We start from the raw sequence: 15,372 nt of genomic DNA on the forward strand, positions 1-15,372 counted from the left end.
CTCCTCCCTGTCCTCAGACATAGCCACGCACATATCTAGTATCTTCCTTACTCCCTGGAGGCCATGGCCGTGCCCATCCCCTTGGTCTCAAAACCCTGGATGACCCAGGATCCCCCTTTTCTCTTATACTCCAGACTCTGAGATTCTGGAGAATGCAGCCTCGTTAAGCTGCCTCTCACCCACAAAGCTCTGTATAAACTATGCTGATCTTCCATTCAACTCCTAATGTCACATACATTGTCCCCACCCACCCTAGCAGGTCCCTGGACCCTCCAGCCTCCTCCCCAAGACCCTACTTATGGTCTTGGAGCCCCCTCTTCATAGACTGGGTTTCTTTTCTCACACTCCACTCATGCTCCCAGGACAACTTGGAAAGGGTGGGAGATAAACCATGAGGACCCCAGCCAGCCTCAGTGCTGAGTCCCAGAGAATCTGAGGCATGGGGAGGGGCTCTGCCCTCCTATTGCATCTTGTTCCCCCTTAAGTCCTACTGATTGTATCCTGCCTAGGGTTCTCTACTGAGATTTAAGGGCCTAGTCCATAGACCAAGACCACCTTGGCAGGCTTTCTGCTGAGAGTCATTAGGAGAGAAAGCCCTGCCTACCCTAGGCTCAAGCTCTGAGAATGGAGCTTTCTCCACCTTGCTCTCCATGGAGACCAGATCTTCAAAGGGAGTTCCGTCCAGCCCATCTTCCACTCTAAACTGGATGGGATCAAGCCTGCTGGCCAAGGGGCTTTGCCTGGAAGCTGAGCCCCCAGCTCTACCCATCTCCACCCCTGTCAACTCAAGGCCCCCCACTTTCACTGCCCCTTCCCCTGCACCCCTGCACACCCTTGCCCTCCTGCATCTCTCATTCTTCCCCGTGCTCCCCATTCCATTGCCGAGGGCTCCCTCCTGCCCCTCCTATCTTTTCATCTCTTACTCTGACCCTGTTTGGGACTTTCATAGAAGTCTTGGGGCTGTTGTCTGAGGTGGGCGGGTGAATAGAAGGGTGGGCCAACTGAGGATTTGGGTGGGTGGAAGGCTCAGAAGGAGACCATGGGGAGTCTTTGAAGCTCAGTTTGGTTGCATACTCTTCAAAGACAGGAGCTGGTGGGACTCAGGGGCTGTTTGCAGAACACAGGCTCTGAGCTTTCTGGAGGTGGGGGTTGAGGAGGATCACGTGAGAGGGAGCAGGAGGCCACCTCCAGTCCGGGTTATTTGAAGCCCAGGAGAGGATGAGTGAACATAATCTTCCTAGTAGGGCGCACAGGACGAGGCAGGCAATGGAGAAAGGGTCCTCCTCTAGCTAGCAAGGGAAAGGAAGGCATCGAGGCAGGAAGCAGGCTACAGCCCGGGCCCGAAAGGCCTCTCTCTAAGGCACAGTGAGGGCACAGTGCCCCTCTAACACCCTTCCGACCCATTGTCCACAGCCTGAGCCTGCTTCCACCTGACAAGCTGCCCCTGGGCATAGAAGCCATTACTCATGTGTGGGTCTTGCATTCCCCATCCTGGGCAACTTATTTACCGCACAACTCCCTACTGGCTTAGAACTCCCTCCAAAGGAAGCTCGTAGTCAAGGGCTCGGGAACACTGTGTTCCTCGGAGCACTTGTGCCTCTGAACTGATGAGCACATCCAGGGGTTCACAGCCAGCCCAGTCGGGGAAACGCTGCACACTCCACCTCCCTTTGGGTGATACCGATGGTCACCGGCACATTTAAGACGGATAGTTTTTTAGTAAAGGAACCAGTTTTCCCAACCTTCTTTTATGAGAGATCGTCTCTTTACAGCACCATAGTAGAAATCCAAGTGGCCCCAGAACTCAGGGTGGGGAGGACAGCCTGGCGATGACGCTGAGTGGATCTTCTCCTCTAGGACCTAGATTGGAGGGAGACCCAGAAGGGGCAGGAAAAGGGAGGCTGCCAGCCTGCTTCATCCCTTTAACGCCTCGTGCAGGGGCTCTCCATCCAAACAAGGTCTTGCTGGGGAGTATAGCCAAAAGAGAGTCTCTGATGGGCATGAGATCTTTTGTAGAGAGAGCGTTTTCCACTGGAGACTATTCTGCCTCTCCACCCCTACCCACTTCTCCCCCTGACACTGCGAGCTGCCTCAGGACCTGGGCTTGAACTTTGTGCAGAGACCGCCCTGGGACACATTTCCAAAGAGTATCTAGACAGTGACAGTCACCTGGGAGAGTCAAGGCCACCATCTCCTCTGGGCCTGTGGTGACAGTCTAGCTTCTTATCTCATTTTCTTCCCTGCTCCTGCATCGCAGATGGAGTGTCAAAGTCAGGATGTAACATGAGAAGCAGCTCCCCTGAGAACAATTGATTCTTAGGGGAGACTGCCCCCATGATGCCAGGCCCCTAGCCATAATTTACCTCGCCTAAGCAGGGACCCAGGCTAGACGGCTTCCCTAGGCTCTTACTCCAGCATCAGTCCTGTCACCATGCATGGCTCCCTTCTAGAGTGCAGCCTGGGAGCTACCTTTCTCCCTCAGTGAGCAGTCAGGGCTCTTAACCACTGAACCGCCTCTCCAGCTCTCCCTCAGTGCCCAACCCTGTCACTTTGGGAGCCCAGGAAATGAACACGCCATCTGCAGTTTCTGGACATCAAGGCCATGTCCTGCAGACATAGTGCCCAGGTTTCTGCCACCTACCCTATATCCCTACACAGAAACTCCCACACCCTTCATGTTCTCAGCATGTCAACTGTGAAGGACAAGTCGCCCAGAGGAGGGGTGGGGGACTAGGGTAAGGATCCCAGCAGCTCTATCTTAGAAAGGGACACAGCACAAACTTCCCAGCACGCCAGGCCAAGTGTACACTGTGAGCCCAAGGTTGGGCAGGTCCCATGGCTCCATTGACAGAAGAGCCGACTCCTTTCACACAGGCCCGAGAACAAAGGGTCTTGATGACACCCTCTCTGAGGTCAGAGGTCAGGCCACCTCCCTCATGTGAAAGCCTCACCCACCTGTCCCAAACACCTTATTTGTCTCACGTGGAGCCTTCTGCTCACCCAGTCTCATGGAGGCCCTGCACTGCAGCCTCACCAGAAGTGGGAGGAGGCCCAGGGACATGTTAGAGAAGCTGGAAGAGGGAGAAAAGCCAGTCTTTGATGGGAAGCTGAGGCCAGAGAGAGACAGAGCCAGCAACAGTACTCCCCTTACTCCCCAGCACCTTCTAACATTAAATGAGCACCTTCCCCTTCTCCCAGCATTCCCTCTGCCATCCAGGCCTTGCCTCCCACTTCCACCTCCCCAGCTGACCCTTCCCCCTCCTTTCTCATGGTCTTTCTCTTTCCCACCAGCTTCCTAGGCACGAGACTCTCCTGTCTGCCTGCCTGCAGCTTGTCTCCTTCCTGTGCAGCTTCCCTGGCCAGCCTTCCAGTGCATGTGTGTTTGTGTGAGTGTGCGTGCCTACACAGATATGCGAGTGTGAGGATGCCTGGCCCAGGCTGCGGTGCCCATCTGCCCTCCTGCCTTTCTTCCTCTGCAGGAGCAGACCCTCGATGCCCCACCCTCTGTGTGCCCCCAGGGGCCCCACGTCCCTTCTGCCCCTACAGGACTTGCAGTTCTGGTCTCTTCTTGTATCTCCCTGTTTTCTCCCCTCTCTCTTTGCCCCTCCAGCGACCTAGACAGAGACTTTTGGAATAACAATGAAAGCACAGTGCAGCAGAAATGGAGTTCCTATCCTCCCAAGGAGTTTATTCTAAACATTTCACCCTACGCCCCTTATGGCGACCCTCGACTGTCCCTCAAGTGAGTGACTTTACCTGGTTTGATCATATGTACTGAGTATCCGCGCACGCCCCACCCTTCCCTTCTCCTGCCCCTTCTCACTTCCTCTCCTGCTCATTCTCCTTCCACTCTCCCCACCATTCATCCCATGGGCAGGCTGGCCATGGAGACGAGCAACCCCTCCTGCCCCTTCACCTTCCTATCCCTCGCCTGTCACCTCTCCCAGGGCCAGCCATGCAGGAGAGCCCCCTCCGCAGCCACACCTGGTCCTTAGCCACGCCCCCTGGCTCCCCACCCTCTGTGCAGTCAGGATGGGGTTGCCCGTTTTGGTCCCTCCCTCTCGGTTGTGGCTCGCTTTTTCCTCCCCCCTCCCCCCGCTGTGTGCTGCGGCCGTGGCTGCTGGTGGTCGGTGGTCGGTGGTCGGTGGTTCGTGGCGGTGGTGGCGGTGATGGTGGTGGTGGTGGTGATGAACTCTGACTAACACGGCTTTCTCTCTCTCCCTGCCTGGGGGCCTCCTGGCCTGGACAGCCCGCTCTTCCTCCGTCGTTAACCCTTCGTTGTCCTGTGGGATAGAGTTGGAGGTGGCTGCCCTCCCCCAACCCCCACCGCTCCTGCCCTAGGCGGTGGGGAGGGGCCCCCTCCATTGTCGTGGTGCGTTGTTCTCTGACCCCAGCCCGCCCGGTCCCCTCTCTCCTCTACAGGCTCCACTGTTAACTCATTTGCAGTGCTGATGTCTCTCTTTCTCTCTGTCTGTCTCTTGTCCGTCTGTTTCTCTCCTCTCTCACTGTCTCTTTCTTCCTTTTATCTGTCGATGTTTTTCCTCTTCTCCCCTACCCCACCCCCATGTGTGGCCTGCCCTCTCTCCCCCACCGCCACCCCCGGTGCTCCTCTGGCCTGGCTGCCTCCTGCACGCCTCCAGTGGCACACTCCTGTCAGGCGCCAAAGTGGCCACTGCGGCGGCGGGGCTGGCGGTGGAGCGGGAAGGCCGGCTCGGGGAGAAGCCGGCGCCGGTGCCACCACCCGGAGAGGACGCCTTGAGAAGCGGCGGGGCTGCCCCCAGCGAGCCGGGCAGCAGTGGCAAGGCGGGGAGAGGCCGCTGGCGGATGGTGCAGAGCCACCTGGCCGCAGGGAAGCTCAACTTGTCCAAGTGAGTGATGGCACCCCATGGCTACCAGAGCCATGAGCTCCGGCCTGCCCCCACCAGGGTGGACAGCGGGACCCCTGGCATGCCCGCTGCTGCCCCCAGAGGTGCCGTCCTCGGCCCCTGGTTCATTCCATTGTCCTCGACATCAGGCACAACCAACTCAGCCACATGCTCTCCCATTCAGGCCTCTGGCAGCTTCCCATTAATGTCTTCCTTTGCCAGTGACCAGGTCATTCCATTCTCTGTCCCCAGAGCAGCTTCACTCCAGTCCTTGGGCCATCCCATCCTCTTTGACTGGCCACCCCATCTCAGCCATCAGGCCATCATCCCCTCTGTGGGCAACAGGCCCTTGGTTGTCCCACCACGGGACCATTCCATTCCCGGGGAGCTGGCCCATCTCTCCCTGTATTTTACACACTCATTCGCCAGTGGGCCTTTCCTCTTTTGAGCAGCTGATGGCTCCAGACCCAGCCTTGAGCCTTTCCATTTTGAATGATTTCATCTGCCTATCCCAGCCTTGCTTGTACCATGACACCATCTACCACAGGGTTTCATCTGTGAGCAGCCACTAGGCTGCCTCAAATGTTCATCTCATCAAAGCCATCCCCACTGGCTGGTCCTGTCTTGGTCAGTGAGCTGTCCCACTGTTGGGCGTTCTTGAGGGTTGAGATTGTTGAGCCCCCAGCAAGCAGCTCCTTTCAAATATCAGAAGGTGGTCAGAGGAGATGTTTCTTTTTAAGGGCTGCGTGGGCTTACCAAGCAGTCATAGACTGTAAACACAAGCATGATCTGTCACCCCACTAAGGCTACCTTATTCTCCTCTTGACTTTCAGAACGTCTGGTCTCCCACAATAAAGCCCTTGCAAGCTCCAGATTCTCTGAACCATGAGCACCTCACAAATTTGAGTGTGGGTTCCACTTTGAGCTGTTGACACTGATTCATTCTTGGGCAATGAAATAGCCCCCCCCTTAGATGGCCAACAGCCTTGACACCTTCTTATTGTTGGGGTACCTAGCTCAATTTAGGGCCCTCCTGGTTCTCTTCAGAAGATACCCTCCTCCACAATGGAGCCCACAGAGGGTTACCAGGCTGAGGCCTCATTTGCTCATTGACTCCAGTAGATCCGGGTCCACTTCTTCCTGATACATGGTCTCAGGAATGTCCCTAGAAATGGATGCCTCATAACCCATCAAAGAAGCAAGGCCCCTCCCCAGGCTGCCTCAGTCTCTAGGTTGACTGGGCTTCCGTGTTATTTGCTCACTGGCTTCAGGCCTGGAGGATCCAGTTTTAGTTTCCTGTGACTGAAGGGCTGTAAATTGGACTAATTTTGGATGTGATAGGAAACTGAAATGAGGTCGGCAAGGAGACAGAGAAGACGGTGTGCAGCCCTCCCCCAGCTGGCCTACCCTCCATTGAGCTGTGGGCCTACCAAGGCTGGCCAGACCTACGCCTGCCCTGGGAAGAGCCCTGATTCCCAGCCCAAGTCAGGCCAGGCTGTTGCCTGCCTAGAAGTCCCCAGCTACAGCCACGTTTTGCTTTCTTCTTTCATTCTGTCCTATCTATCTATCTATCTATCTATCTATCTATCTATCTATCTATCTATCTCTCCCCTCTCTTTCTCTGCCCATCCCACAGGGGCCACCTAACTGTTGTCTTTTGGTTCTCAGAATAGATTTAGGGGGTGAGCATGGCTGAGGTCTGGCTGCTGTGGTGAACGTGGCTTCCAAGGGCCCTGGGGCCTCCTACTACTCCCAGGATCTACTTGGCTATCCCATGGCCCTAGAGCAGGGGTGGACCAACTCTGTTAGTAAAGGACCAAGTGACGTCTAGGAAATTTAGGCTTTGCAAATCCTTCACATTTCTCAGCCTTGCCATTGTAGCAGAAAAAGCAGCCTCAGAGGAATGTAAACAAATCCCAGTGGCAAAGTTCCATTAAAACTTTATTTATAAAAGCAGGCAGCGGGCCAGATTTGGCTGATAGGTCATAGTTCACCACCTCCTGCTCCAGACAGCTGGATTGGAAAGGACTAGAACTTCAGACCTAGGGAAAGGGACTCACTTGAAGCTGTTCAACACAGTGTCTGCTTTGCACTCCTGGTACCTGAGGGATAACTTCCCCCAGTCCTGTTCTGGTTATTGCTAACCTGAGTTGATCTCTGATCAGAGCACAAAACAGGCAGAAACACAAAAGCTTAAGGAGAAATACAAACTCCTGTCCCCAAGCCCTGGCATGGGAGCAGTTAGTGGTATAACCCTGACCTCCGCTCTGAACAAGGCCACAAAGGACTGTCTTGTGCCCTCTATCTAAAGCAGAGAAATTAAGGCCTGAAGAAGTATAGAGCCTCATCTAAAGTTGCTCAGTTAATAATGACAGAGGTGAGCTTTGAACCCAGGCCCCTCTGGCTCTACATCACCTCTCACCAGCCAGGCCCTGTTTCCTGTTGTTGCCCTGATTTGCCCAGCATGTTTAGAGATGCTGGTGGGCCGATGCATGGATGTCCTCTTATATGTAAAGGACAGGGTAGCTTCCGGCCAGTCAGAATTAGAGTGAAGCCAGACCAGTGGCTCCTGAGACTCCCCCACTCCTGTCTGTTCTTTCTTTGGTCCTCACTTCTAAGTGGGGATCATTCCCTAGGTACCAGGGCAGGAATTCGTAGGAGGAAGTCAGAGATTTGCCCCAGAACTGAACTCCAAGGCTGCTCTGGCCGCAGGGTAGGTTTCTGTATGTGAGTCTGCCTTCTCTTTTCTTCTGAGGGTGTGAGGAATGGCTGCCCTGCCTCCCTAGCCATTATTAGGCCAACTCTGTGCTGGCCTGGATTTCTTTCTGTCTCCAAAGGACAGTAGTACCTAGAACACAGAGGCAGATGTTCCTAGTGTCCCCCTAGTGAGATGGCAGAGGGGTGGCAACAGCTCCCTGCCCCTCCCATTCCAACATGACAGGCAGTTATAGGGCCCTGGGGACCTGCCTTCACCATGCAGCTGCCACAGCTCCTGCAGCCCACTCAGACCGGCAGAGAGGTCGGGCCAGACAGAGGTACTGGGGAACCAGCGAGCTAGGGCCAGAGGTGGGTGGGCGGAGCCAGCCTGGGAACTTCAGGGTGGGTGAGGTGGTGGCAGCGACTGCAGCAGTGACAACTCCGATGGAGGCCTGGCGAGGTCCAGCCGAGCGTGCCCTGCACTGGGGCCTCCCAGCCCTGGCCCTCGGCTTCTTTCTCTTCCACTGTGATCCCTTCACCTGCTTCTCCTTTCTCTCCTCTCCTCCACCCGCCCCAAGTTTCGAGGACTCCACCCTGTCCACGGCCACTACCCTTGAGTCTATCCCCAGCTCCGCGGGAGAGCCGAAATGCCAGCGACCCCGCACACTGATGCGGCAGCAGAGCCTGCAACAGCCGCTGAGCCAGAACCAGCGGGGCCGACAGCCCAGTCAGCCCACCACCAGCCAGAGCCTGGGCCAGCTGCAGGCCCACGCGGCCTCGGCACCGGGCTCCAACCCCCGGGCCTATGGTCGAGGTCAGGCTCGGCAGGGCACCTCGGCGGGCTCCAAGTACCGGGCAGCTGGGGGCCGCAGCCGCTCCAACCCAGGCAGCTGGGACCACGTGGTGGGGCAGATTCGAAACCGAGGCTTGGACATGAAATCCTTCCTGTAAGTCCTCCCCTTGAGCGGGCCAGCTCCCCACCTCCCCCACCCAGCTTCTTCCCCCTCCCCCAAGTCTCTTGGGAGCAGTTGGAGCAGGACACTCTTGTTCCTCTGTGTCTGACAGTGTGTCTGGCAAGTTTAAGGGTCCCCCTCCTCAGCCTTTTGTGTCTGGAGCCCCACCATGAAAGGATTTGTATCAAAGCCCCTAGAACTCTGAGGACCCTAAAATTCCCTCACTGCCTCTGAAGCTTGAGAAGAGACTCCCCCGCACCCCTCCCCCCAAGTTGAGTGAGAACACTAAGTTAAGTGCTCTGGAGGTCCCTGAGATCTACACACACACTCATCAGTCCCCAGCTGCTCTTGTCACAGTGCCAGTCTTGCCTCACTCTGCCCTTCCCTCCTCCTCTCCCCAACCCATCCCTGTCACTGAATCTCCAGAGTCTTGCAGTCCTCCCTCCAATTCCCCTCCTCTCTGTAACCAGACCCTGCTGACCTTTCTGCCCCATGCACCCTCCCTGTCCATCCATCCCTGACCTCAGCCCTCTCATAATGACCCTTCCTCCCCTGAGGACAAACCTGAGCCCCCGAAAGCTGCGGGGCATGGTATTTCTTTCGAGGACCCAGCTTGTCGAAGCAACATCATGCTAGACAGCCACTGACCTTAGCTGCTTCCCTGGCACTTGCCCCACCACCCCCACCCTCACAGGGATATCCACTCTCTAGGGGCTGAGAGGTGTGGGCCTATGAGCCTTGCTCCAGCTTTGAGATCAGAATTATCATCCAGGTCTTCCCTGAGAAACTTACTTCTCAGGTGAGGGGCAGCACCGTAAGTCTAGGAGGAAGAAGAGATGCCCAGGGCCAAGGCAGAGCTCACTGGAATGACGCAGGAGAGCCAGACGGCCAGCAAGTTTTTCAAAGCATGTTTTATTTCCATCTGAGAGCCCAGATAGTGCTTCTGGCTCAGACAAGAGCCATAACTCAGAAAGGCCTCCAGCAGAACAAGGTGCACACAACTGGTTGCAAGATGCCAGTACTGTGGCCCACCACCTATTCTACCCAAGGCTGCCCCTAGAAATCAGGCAAGCCTGTCTGACTGCCTTCAGGGAAGGCAATCAAGTGCTACACCAGAGAAGATGTCCAGCAAGGCCTCCTGTCTTAGCAGTGGATTGTTCTGAAATGGGTGCTTTGACCATGGAATAGGAGGTCAAGGGATCTGGTTCCGCTGTGGCAGGAACAGAACCGAGGGTCAGCTGGGCCCCCACCCTATCTTAGGCTGGAGTATGCCCACCCTCTTCCTTTTCTCCCTGCAATTGTTTAGGCCGGGGCCTGTGCCTAAGCTTCCCCCGGTTGCAGAAGCCCAGATAACAACTTTCCCCACCCCAGCATCTTCCTAATCAACCAGAATTCTGAGGGGCACATCTTAAATGCCTGCATCCTGTGGCATGGCCCAGATGCCAGCATCATATGCCATGCTCCGGCCCCCACACCAGTAACGAGGTTGCATACTCTGCCTGCGAAGGCCACATACTCTAGGTTTTGCAAGACACATTCAGTCTCTACCACATAAGGTTCCTCCCCCGACCCCCTTAATAGTTTTAGATTACAGAAACCATTACCAGCTTGTGGACTGCACAGAACCATTGACAGGCTGAGGCATGCCAACCTCTGCCCTGCAGTTTAGCTACTGAATTGTGCAGGTCCCAGAGTCTACTTGAGAGGGCCACCCAAGCCCTGCAGTAACTTGCCCTCCCTTCCCACGGGGTTGCATCCTTTCTCCTTGACAGGTGCGACCCCATCCAAGCAGACCAGTGTGTCTCCCCCCAGTCCAGCTCTGCCCCTCATCCTTGCCCTCATAGCCTGTGCAGCTGCAGAGAATGACAATCTGGGTATTTATGCAGAGGAGCAGCTCGGATTTTAAAGACCAAAAGCAGTATCTGAAAAATGCATTAACTTGGTGGGGGAACATGTGTTTTCACTGAGTTCGCCTTCCTCCAGCTCAACTAGCTCCTGAGCAGCCAAATGGAATTTTACCAACTTAGATATTAGCAATAGGAGCAAAAGAAGCCAGGCTCCGGCCAAAGGGAAGGGAAGAGTTGAGCCCCAAAAGTTCGATGCCAGGAGAAGAAGAGGAAGAGGAAGAAGAAGAAGAGAAGAAGAAGAAGAAGAAGAAGAAGAAGAAGAAGAAGAAGAAGAAGAAGAAGAAGAAGAAGAAGAAGAAGAAGAAGAAGAAGAAGAGGAAGAAGAGCAGTCTATGCTTGACTTTCATTGTCCCTCAGACCCCAGTAGCATGTGTCTCCCATTTTCTACACCTCTCATTCATTCCTCACCCCAGATGCTGTCTGGCCTGAGCTCCCATTTTGACAGTCTCTCTGGGGAATAATCACAGAAGCTCTTACTTCCCATCGGTGGCTGGTGTGATAGATTCCCGACCTAAGATCCACCCCCTTCTGGAACATTCTGTCAGTCTGCCTGTCTTACCCTTGGCCCTTCTTGAGGCATGTTTTTCATGCCTGCCTTGTCTGAGAATCCTTCAACTCTTTGTTCTGATGGGCTCTACAGAGTTTCTCTTGAGCTCTACAAAGCCCTTGCAAACTCAAAACCTCTGATGGCTTTGATATAGAGCAGCCACCAGAATTTGCGTTTCCTTCCAGGAAGTGCCCCTGACACTAGCAAAACCCCACATGGTTGTCCCGTGGCTTTCTGTGGAGGGCTCCACACATGTGTGGCCTCCAACTCCGTGCTGCTGCTCACGCATCCTCCCCAAGTCACACTCATCCTGTTGGTACCTGCCCGCCATTCTGTTTTGGCCAACCTCCCTCAGAGCAGCATCTCACTGCAGGTGCGGGCTCCCTGCAGTCCTGCCAAAGCTTCTCCAGACTTTGCCAAGTTCCTGTACTTTCTCTCCACCTTTGTTTCCTGATGCCTTCTGAACTGCTTCTCCAAGGAAAGACCTCCACTGAACAGGTCCTGGAGGTCTCTTACTCTCTGAAGCTCTTGGAAAGTGGACAAGAGAGAGGTCCCACTATGCCTGGGATCTCAGAAGGGACAGATTTGGGATTCTCCTATGATGGGCTGCATATTTGGAAGCCTGGAAAAAGCTACTTAGCTGGCTTCAAGGGCATCTGGTTGAGCATGACCCAGAGATCTATGAAGGACATCCCTGAGCACAGTGTATAATGTCCATTGAATGTCAGATTTTTCTATAGTGCTTCCCCTGTGTCCCCAATCTCCCTTTGCATGTCCTGTGCAAGATATTGAGAGTGCCTCTCCCGCTTCTCCCAGGGAAGAGATAATCATGCCTTCAGCTGGGGATGTCATGTCCTGGGGCCTCTGCTCCAATCTTCAGCCTGTGTGAACCCTGGGGACTATCCCAGATCCCTAAGTCCTCTCCTCAGGCCTGTGCCTAGCCCCTATCCCATGTTACCCCGGAGACTCCAGCTCTTGGCCCAAGGTCAGCTGGACCCTCTCCCTCCTCCCCCCTCAGTTCTCCAACTATTTACAGTTCTGAAGATTGGTTTCTTTTCTCCAGGGCCAGTTTCTTACGCTTTTTCTCTTCTCTCTCTTTGTTTCTGTCTCTCTCCTCCCCTCACCCCTGCTCCTGTCCATGGGGCCACCTCCTTTCACCCCGGCTGGTGGGCTGCCCATCCTGGGCAGGGAAGGCCGGATGGTGGTGCTATCCCTGGTATTAGGGCTTTCGGAACAGGATGACTTTGCCAATATCCCTGACCTGCAAAACCCAGGAACCCAGCAGAACCAGAACGCTCAGGGGGACAAGAGGTACGAGCACGGGCGAGGCCTGCGGCAGCGGCAGCAGCGGCAGAGAAGGAGGCACGGAGAGGCCACCTGCCTCAGCCGGCCCTGACTGCTGGACGAGGTGGTGGTGTCTTCAGCAGATGCTGGAGTAGGAGAAGCTCTCCAGCTGGTGTTGTCCCCTGACCACTTGAGTGGTGTCCCGTGGGTCTATGAAGGGACCATCCTGGGACCATTCTGGATCAAGCCTGCTCCCCAGCATGCTTGCCCTGGCCTGGAGCAAGCCCAGCCTCCTGGGCCCCATCTCCTTGCTTGCCTCCCTCTGCTGCCCCTCCATCTTTCATCTGTCCCCCTTCCCAACCCGAAATCCCCGTTTCTCTGGTGGTTGGTGAGTGAGGGCGGATGTTGGGGAATGGCTAAGCCCGTTCTTCCTCATCCCCACCATCTCAACCTCCCCCTGGCCTGCAGGGCCTGTTGTGCCACTCAGCCAATGAAGAGGAGCCCCTGAGGGGGAGGGTCTGGGGCGAGGAACCATGGGAGAGGCCTGGTGACCAGAAGGAACCAGAAGGGTGGCCCTTGAGCACAGCCTCCAGAAATGGGATTTGGGACCAGCTGTCCAAAGTAAGGTCAAAGTGTGATTCTGTCAGGCTCCCTGGTTCCATCGCCTTCCTCAGGACCCCGTGAAGACCAGCAGAAGCCAGGTGACTGCAGTACAAGCTGGACCTCCTCGCCTTCTCCACCTAGAATTCAGGGAAACAGCTCCTGCTGTTCCCACTGGCGAGGAGCGAGTGAGCACTGCTTGCTCATAGGTAAAAGGAGGGTTGAAGGTAGTAGGGTTTATTAGCATTCCCAAAGGTGGAATCCTTACCTGCTTGTTCCCTAGACCTGGCCTTAGGCTGTTCACGTCTACTTGTATTCATTTCTGCTTTCCATGAGACCAAACACAGGACATGTGGGCCAGCACTGGTTTAGCCAGAGCCTCACTCCATGACCTCCGACAAGTCAGAGACCCTGTCTAGGCCTCTGCATCTGCCTCTGTCAAATGAAGCATTGAGCAGAGTGACCTCTGAGGAACACACACTGCTTCTAATGAGGAAATGGGCCCTAGGGCTGGGACAGTTGTCAGATCCTGTGAGCTAGGCAGAGATCAGGTTTAGACTGGCAACCCTGATGCTCATTAAAGGCCTTTAGGGACAGGAAGGGACTGCCCCAGGCTGCTGCTAGGGGCCTATAGCTCAGGAGAGATAGGCCGTATTTGACAGCTGTCTGGCTATCTCACAGTGGCTTCCGGAGACCAGCCCTCTCTTTCCTTCCCACCCTGAATCCACGTTGCATGCCTAGTGGGTTACGTCCCTACAGAGTAGGAGGGGAGAATGAACCTGTTCCTTCACTTGGTGCCATGGCTGGTGTCAGTCCCTAAGCCCATGTATGTGAAGAAGGGGTTGGGGGAGTAGCAGAGGCTGCCACCCCCAACCCAACTGGGTCTGACAGAAGCCACGGGGTCTCAAAGATGGGCTCCGAGCAGGCCAGAGGGCTACAAGGAGAGGGGATGGGGCCAGGGACAAGAGGATGCAGGGCGACTGGAGCCCTCTGAAAGTCTGAGAAGAACCCAAGCCCTTCGCCAGGGAGGGTTGGGGGGGGGGGGGAAGCGTGAGGGAGCAGATGCAGGCTGGAAACGAGATTTCACATCACCCATGTGTTAATTAACCGACTCCATTCTCACCCCACAACCTATTTATACCACGTTGCCACTCAGGTCCCCACAGTTTAGTACACCCATCCCTTCTGATCATGACATCAGCTTGTCCTCCGCCTGCCTGGGAAAGGTGGGTGTGGAGGTGGAGGCTTCGGGCCCTCACCACTACCTGGCCCCACTTTCCGAGTGGACACTTGCCATTCCCACCTGCTCATGCCCTCCCACATCTGAAACTCATTTCTCATAATCCTCTCTTGGGGTGTCTTGGGTAGCTTCAAGGGCTACACTCAACTGACCCTTCCCTAGTAGGTGCCCTTATCCCAGAGCTTAGCATAAGTGCCTTCACCAGGCCGTCACACCTTTGGGATCCACCCTTTGACTTTTGGGCCTTATAGCCACAGGCTGGCTCACCTGCCCCTTCCTCTACAGCGTGCCCTCTCTGCCCCAGCTTGACCAGGTGTCTTGGCTGCTGTTGGAGGAACAGTCAGCCCCCTTGGTCTGTTAAGCAACAGGCTCGTGTGAGACAGAGCTCTGTGGGGAGGAGAAGCCACTCCGGGGTCCAGGCAGAAAGGATGGTTATCTAACACGCTATAGGGGATATAAGGGACAGAATGCCTTTATCCCACCCAACATTTCTTGGTCCCCTGAAGGCTCCCTTCCAGAATCCCCCAGGCCCTGGGCCTCAATATGTAATCCACCTCAAGGTACTCTTAAGTGTAGGAGTGGGATGGGGGTGGACGCCTCCGCCCTTGCTGTGTCTGTCCCACTCATTCTTCCACACCACCCACCGCGTGCTCATGGCCATCCTTCCAGCATTTCACCTTTGCTCCTTGGGATCCAAATGGTTTCCACCGTGGCCCCACCCCCACCCCGAGTGGGGGGGCAGAGCGGACCAGGCCACCCCCATTGCTCGCCTCCTCCGAAGCCACCATGTTTCTTCTGCCTCTGTGTGTCCCCCGCCTCCTCTCTGCCTCTCCTGTCGGCGCCTCGCTCCTCCTTGTCGCCCTTGTCCACCCAGCAGCCTTCTCCACACGTCTGACTAACCTTTCTTAGCCTCTCCCCACTTTCTCTGTCTCTCCTCTCTCTATCTCCTTCCTCCATCTGCTCCTCACAGGGGTGTCCCTGGGCCAGTGACCTCGGCCTCTCCCTCTGCTGATCCCTATGCCTACCTCTCTGTCCTGTGACCTCCGACAGCTTCAGGGGTGCTGACCATCTTTTCCCAGGCTGCTTTGCAGCTATGCTGACGCTGTGGTGTGGCCAAAATAACTCCGACTTTCTCATACCTTCAGTAGTCAATCTCACGCTCTCTCCTCTCCTGCTCTATTTTTAACCTGACTTTACCTCTCCAGCTATTTTCAGCCTCCTCTTCCTCCCTGTGCCTGTCTATGTGAGCACGTGTCCATGTGCGTGCGTGTGTGCGTGT

The 15,372-nt window shown here is 55.5% G+C and overlaps 1 protein-coding gene across 6 annotated transcripts in view; it reads left to right on the top strand.

The window, feature by feature from the left end:
• The window catches only part of Syt7 (synaptotagmin 7), a 62,949-nt gene that overhangs the window by 28,648 nt on the left and 18,929 nt on the right, over positions 1-15,372 (top strand). The window contains exons 4-7 of one of the 6 annotated variants that reach the window (XM_032891597.1): positions 3,611-3,742; positions 4,641-4,868; positions 8,141-8,509; positions 12,158-12,280. The exons of 1 other annotated variant lie outside the window; for it this stretch is intronic. In XM_032891597.1, the coding sequence (XP_032747488.1) occupies positions 3,611-3,742; positions 4,641-4,868; positions 8,141-8,509; positions 12,158-12,280 (852 nt within the window). The remainder of the gene's footprint in view (positions 1-3,610; positions 3,743-4,640; positions 4,869-8,140; positions 8,510-12,157; positions 12,281-15,372) is intronic. 4 more of the 6 variants (XM_032891599.1, XM_032891598.1, XM_032891600.1 and 1 more) reach the window with 4 other exon arrangements.

Source organism: Rattus rattus, chromosome 2, assembly GCF_011064425.1.
Source record: "Rattus rattus isolate New Zealand chromosome 2, Rrattus_CSIRO_v1, whole genome shotgun sequence".
NCBI lineage: Eukaryota > Metazoa > Chordata > Mammalia > Rodentia > Muridae > Rattus > Rattus rattus.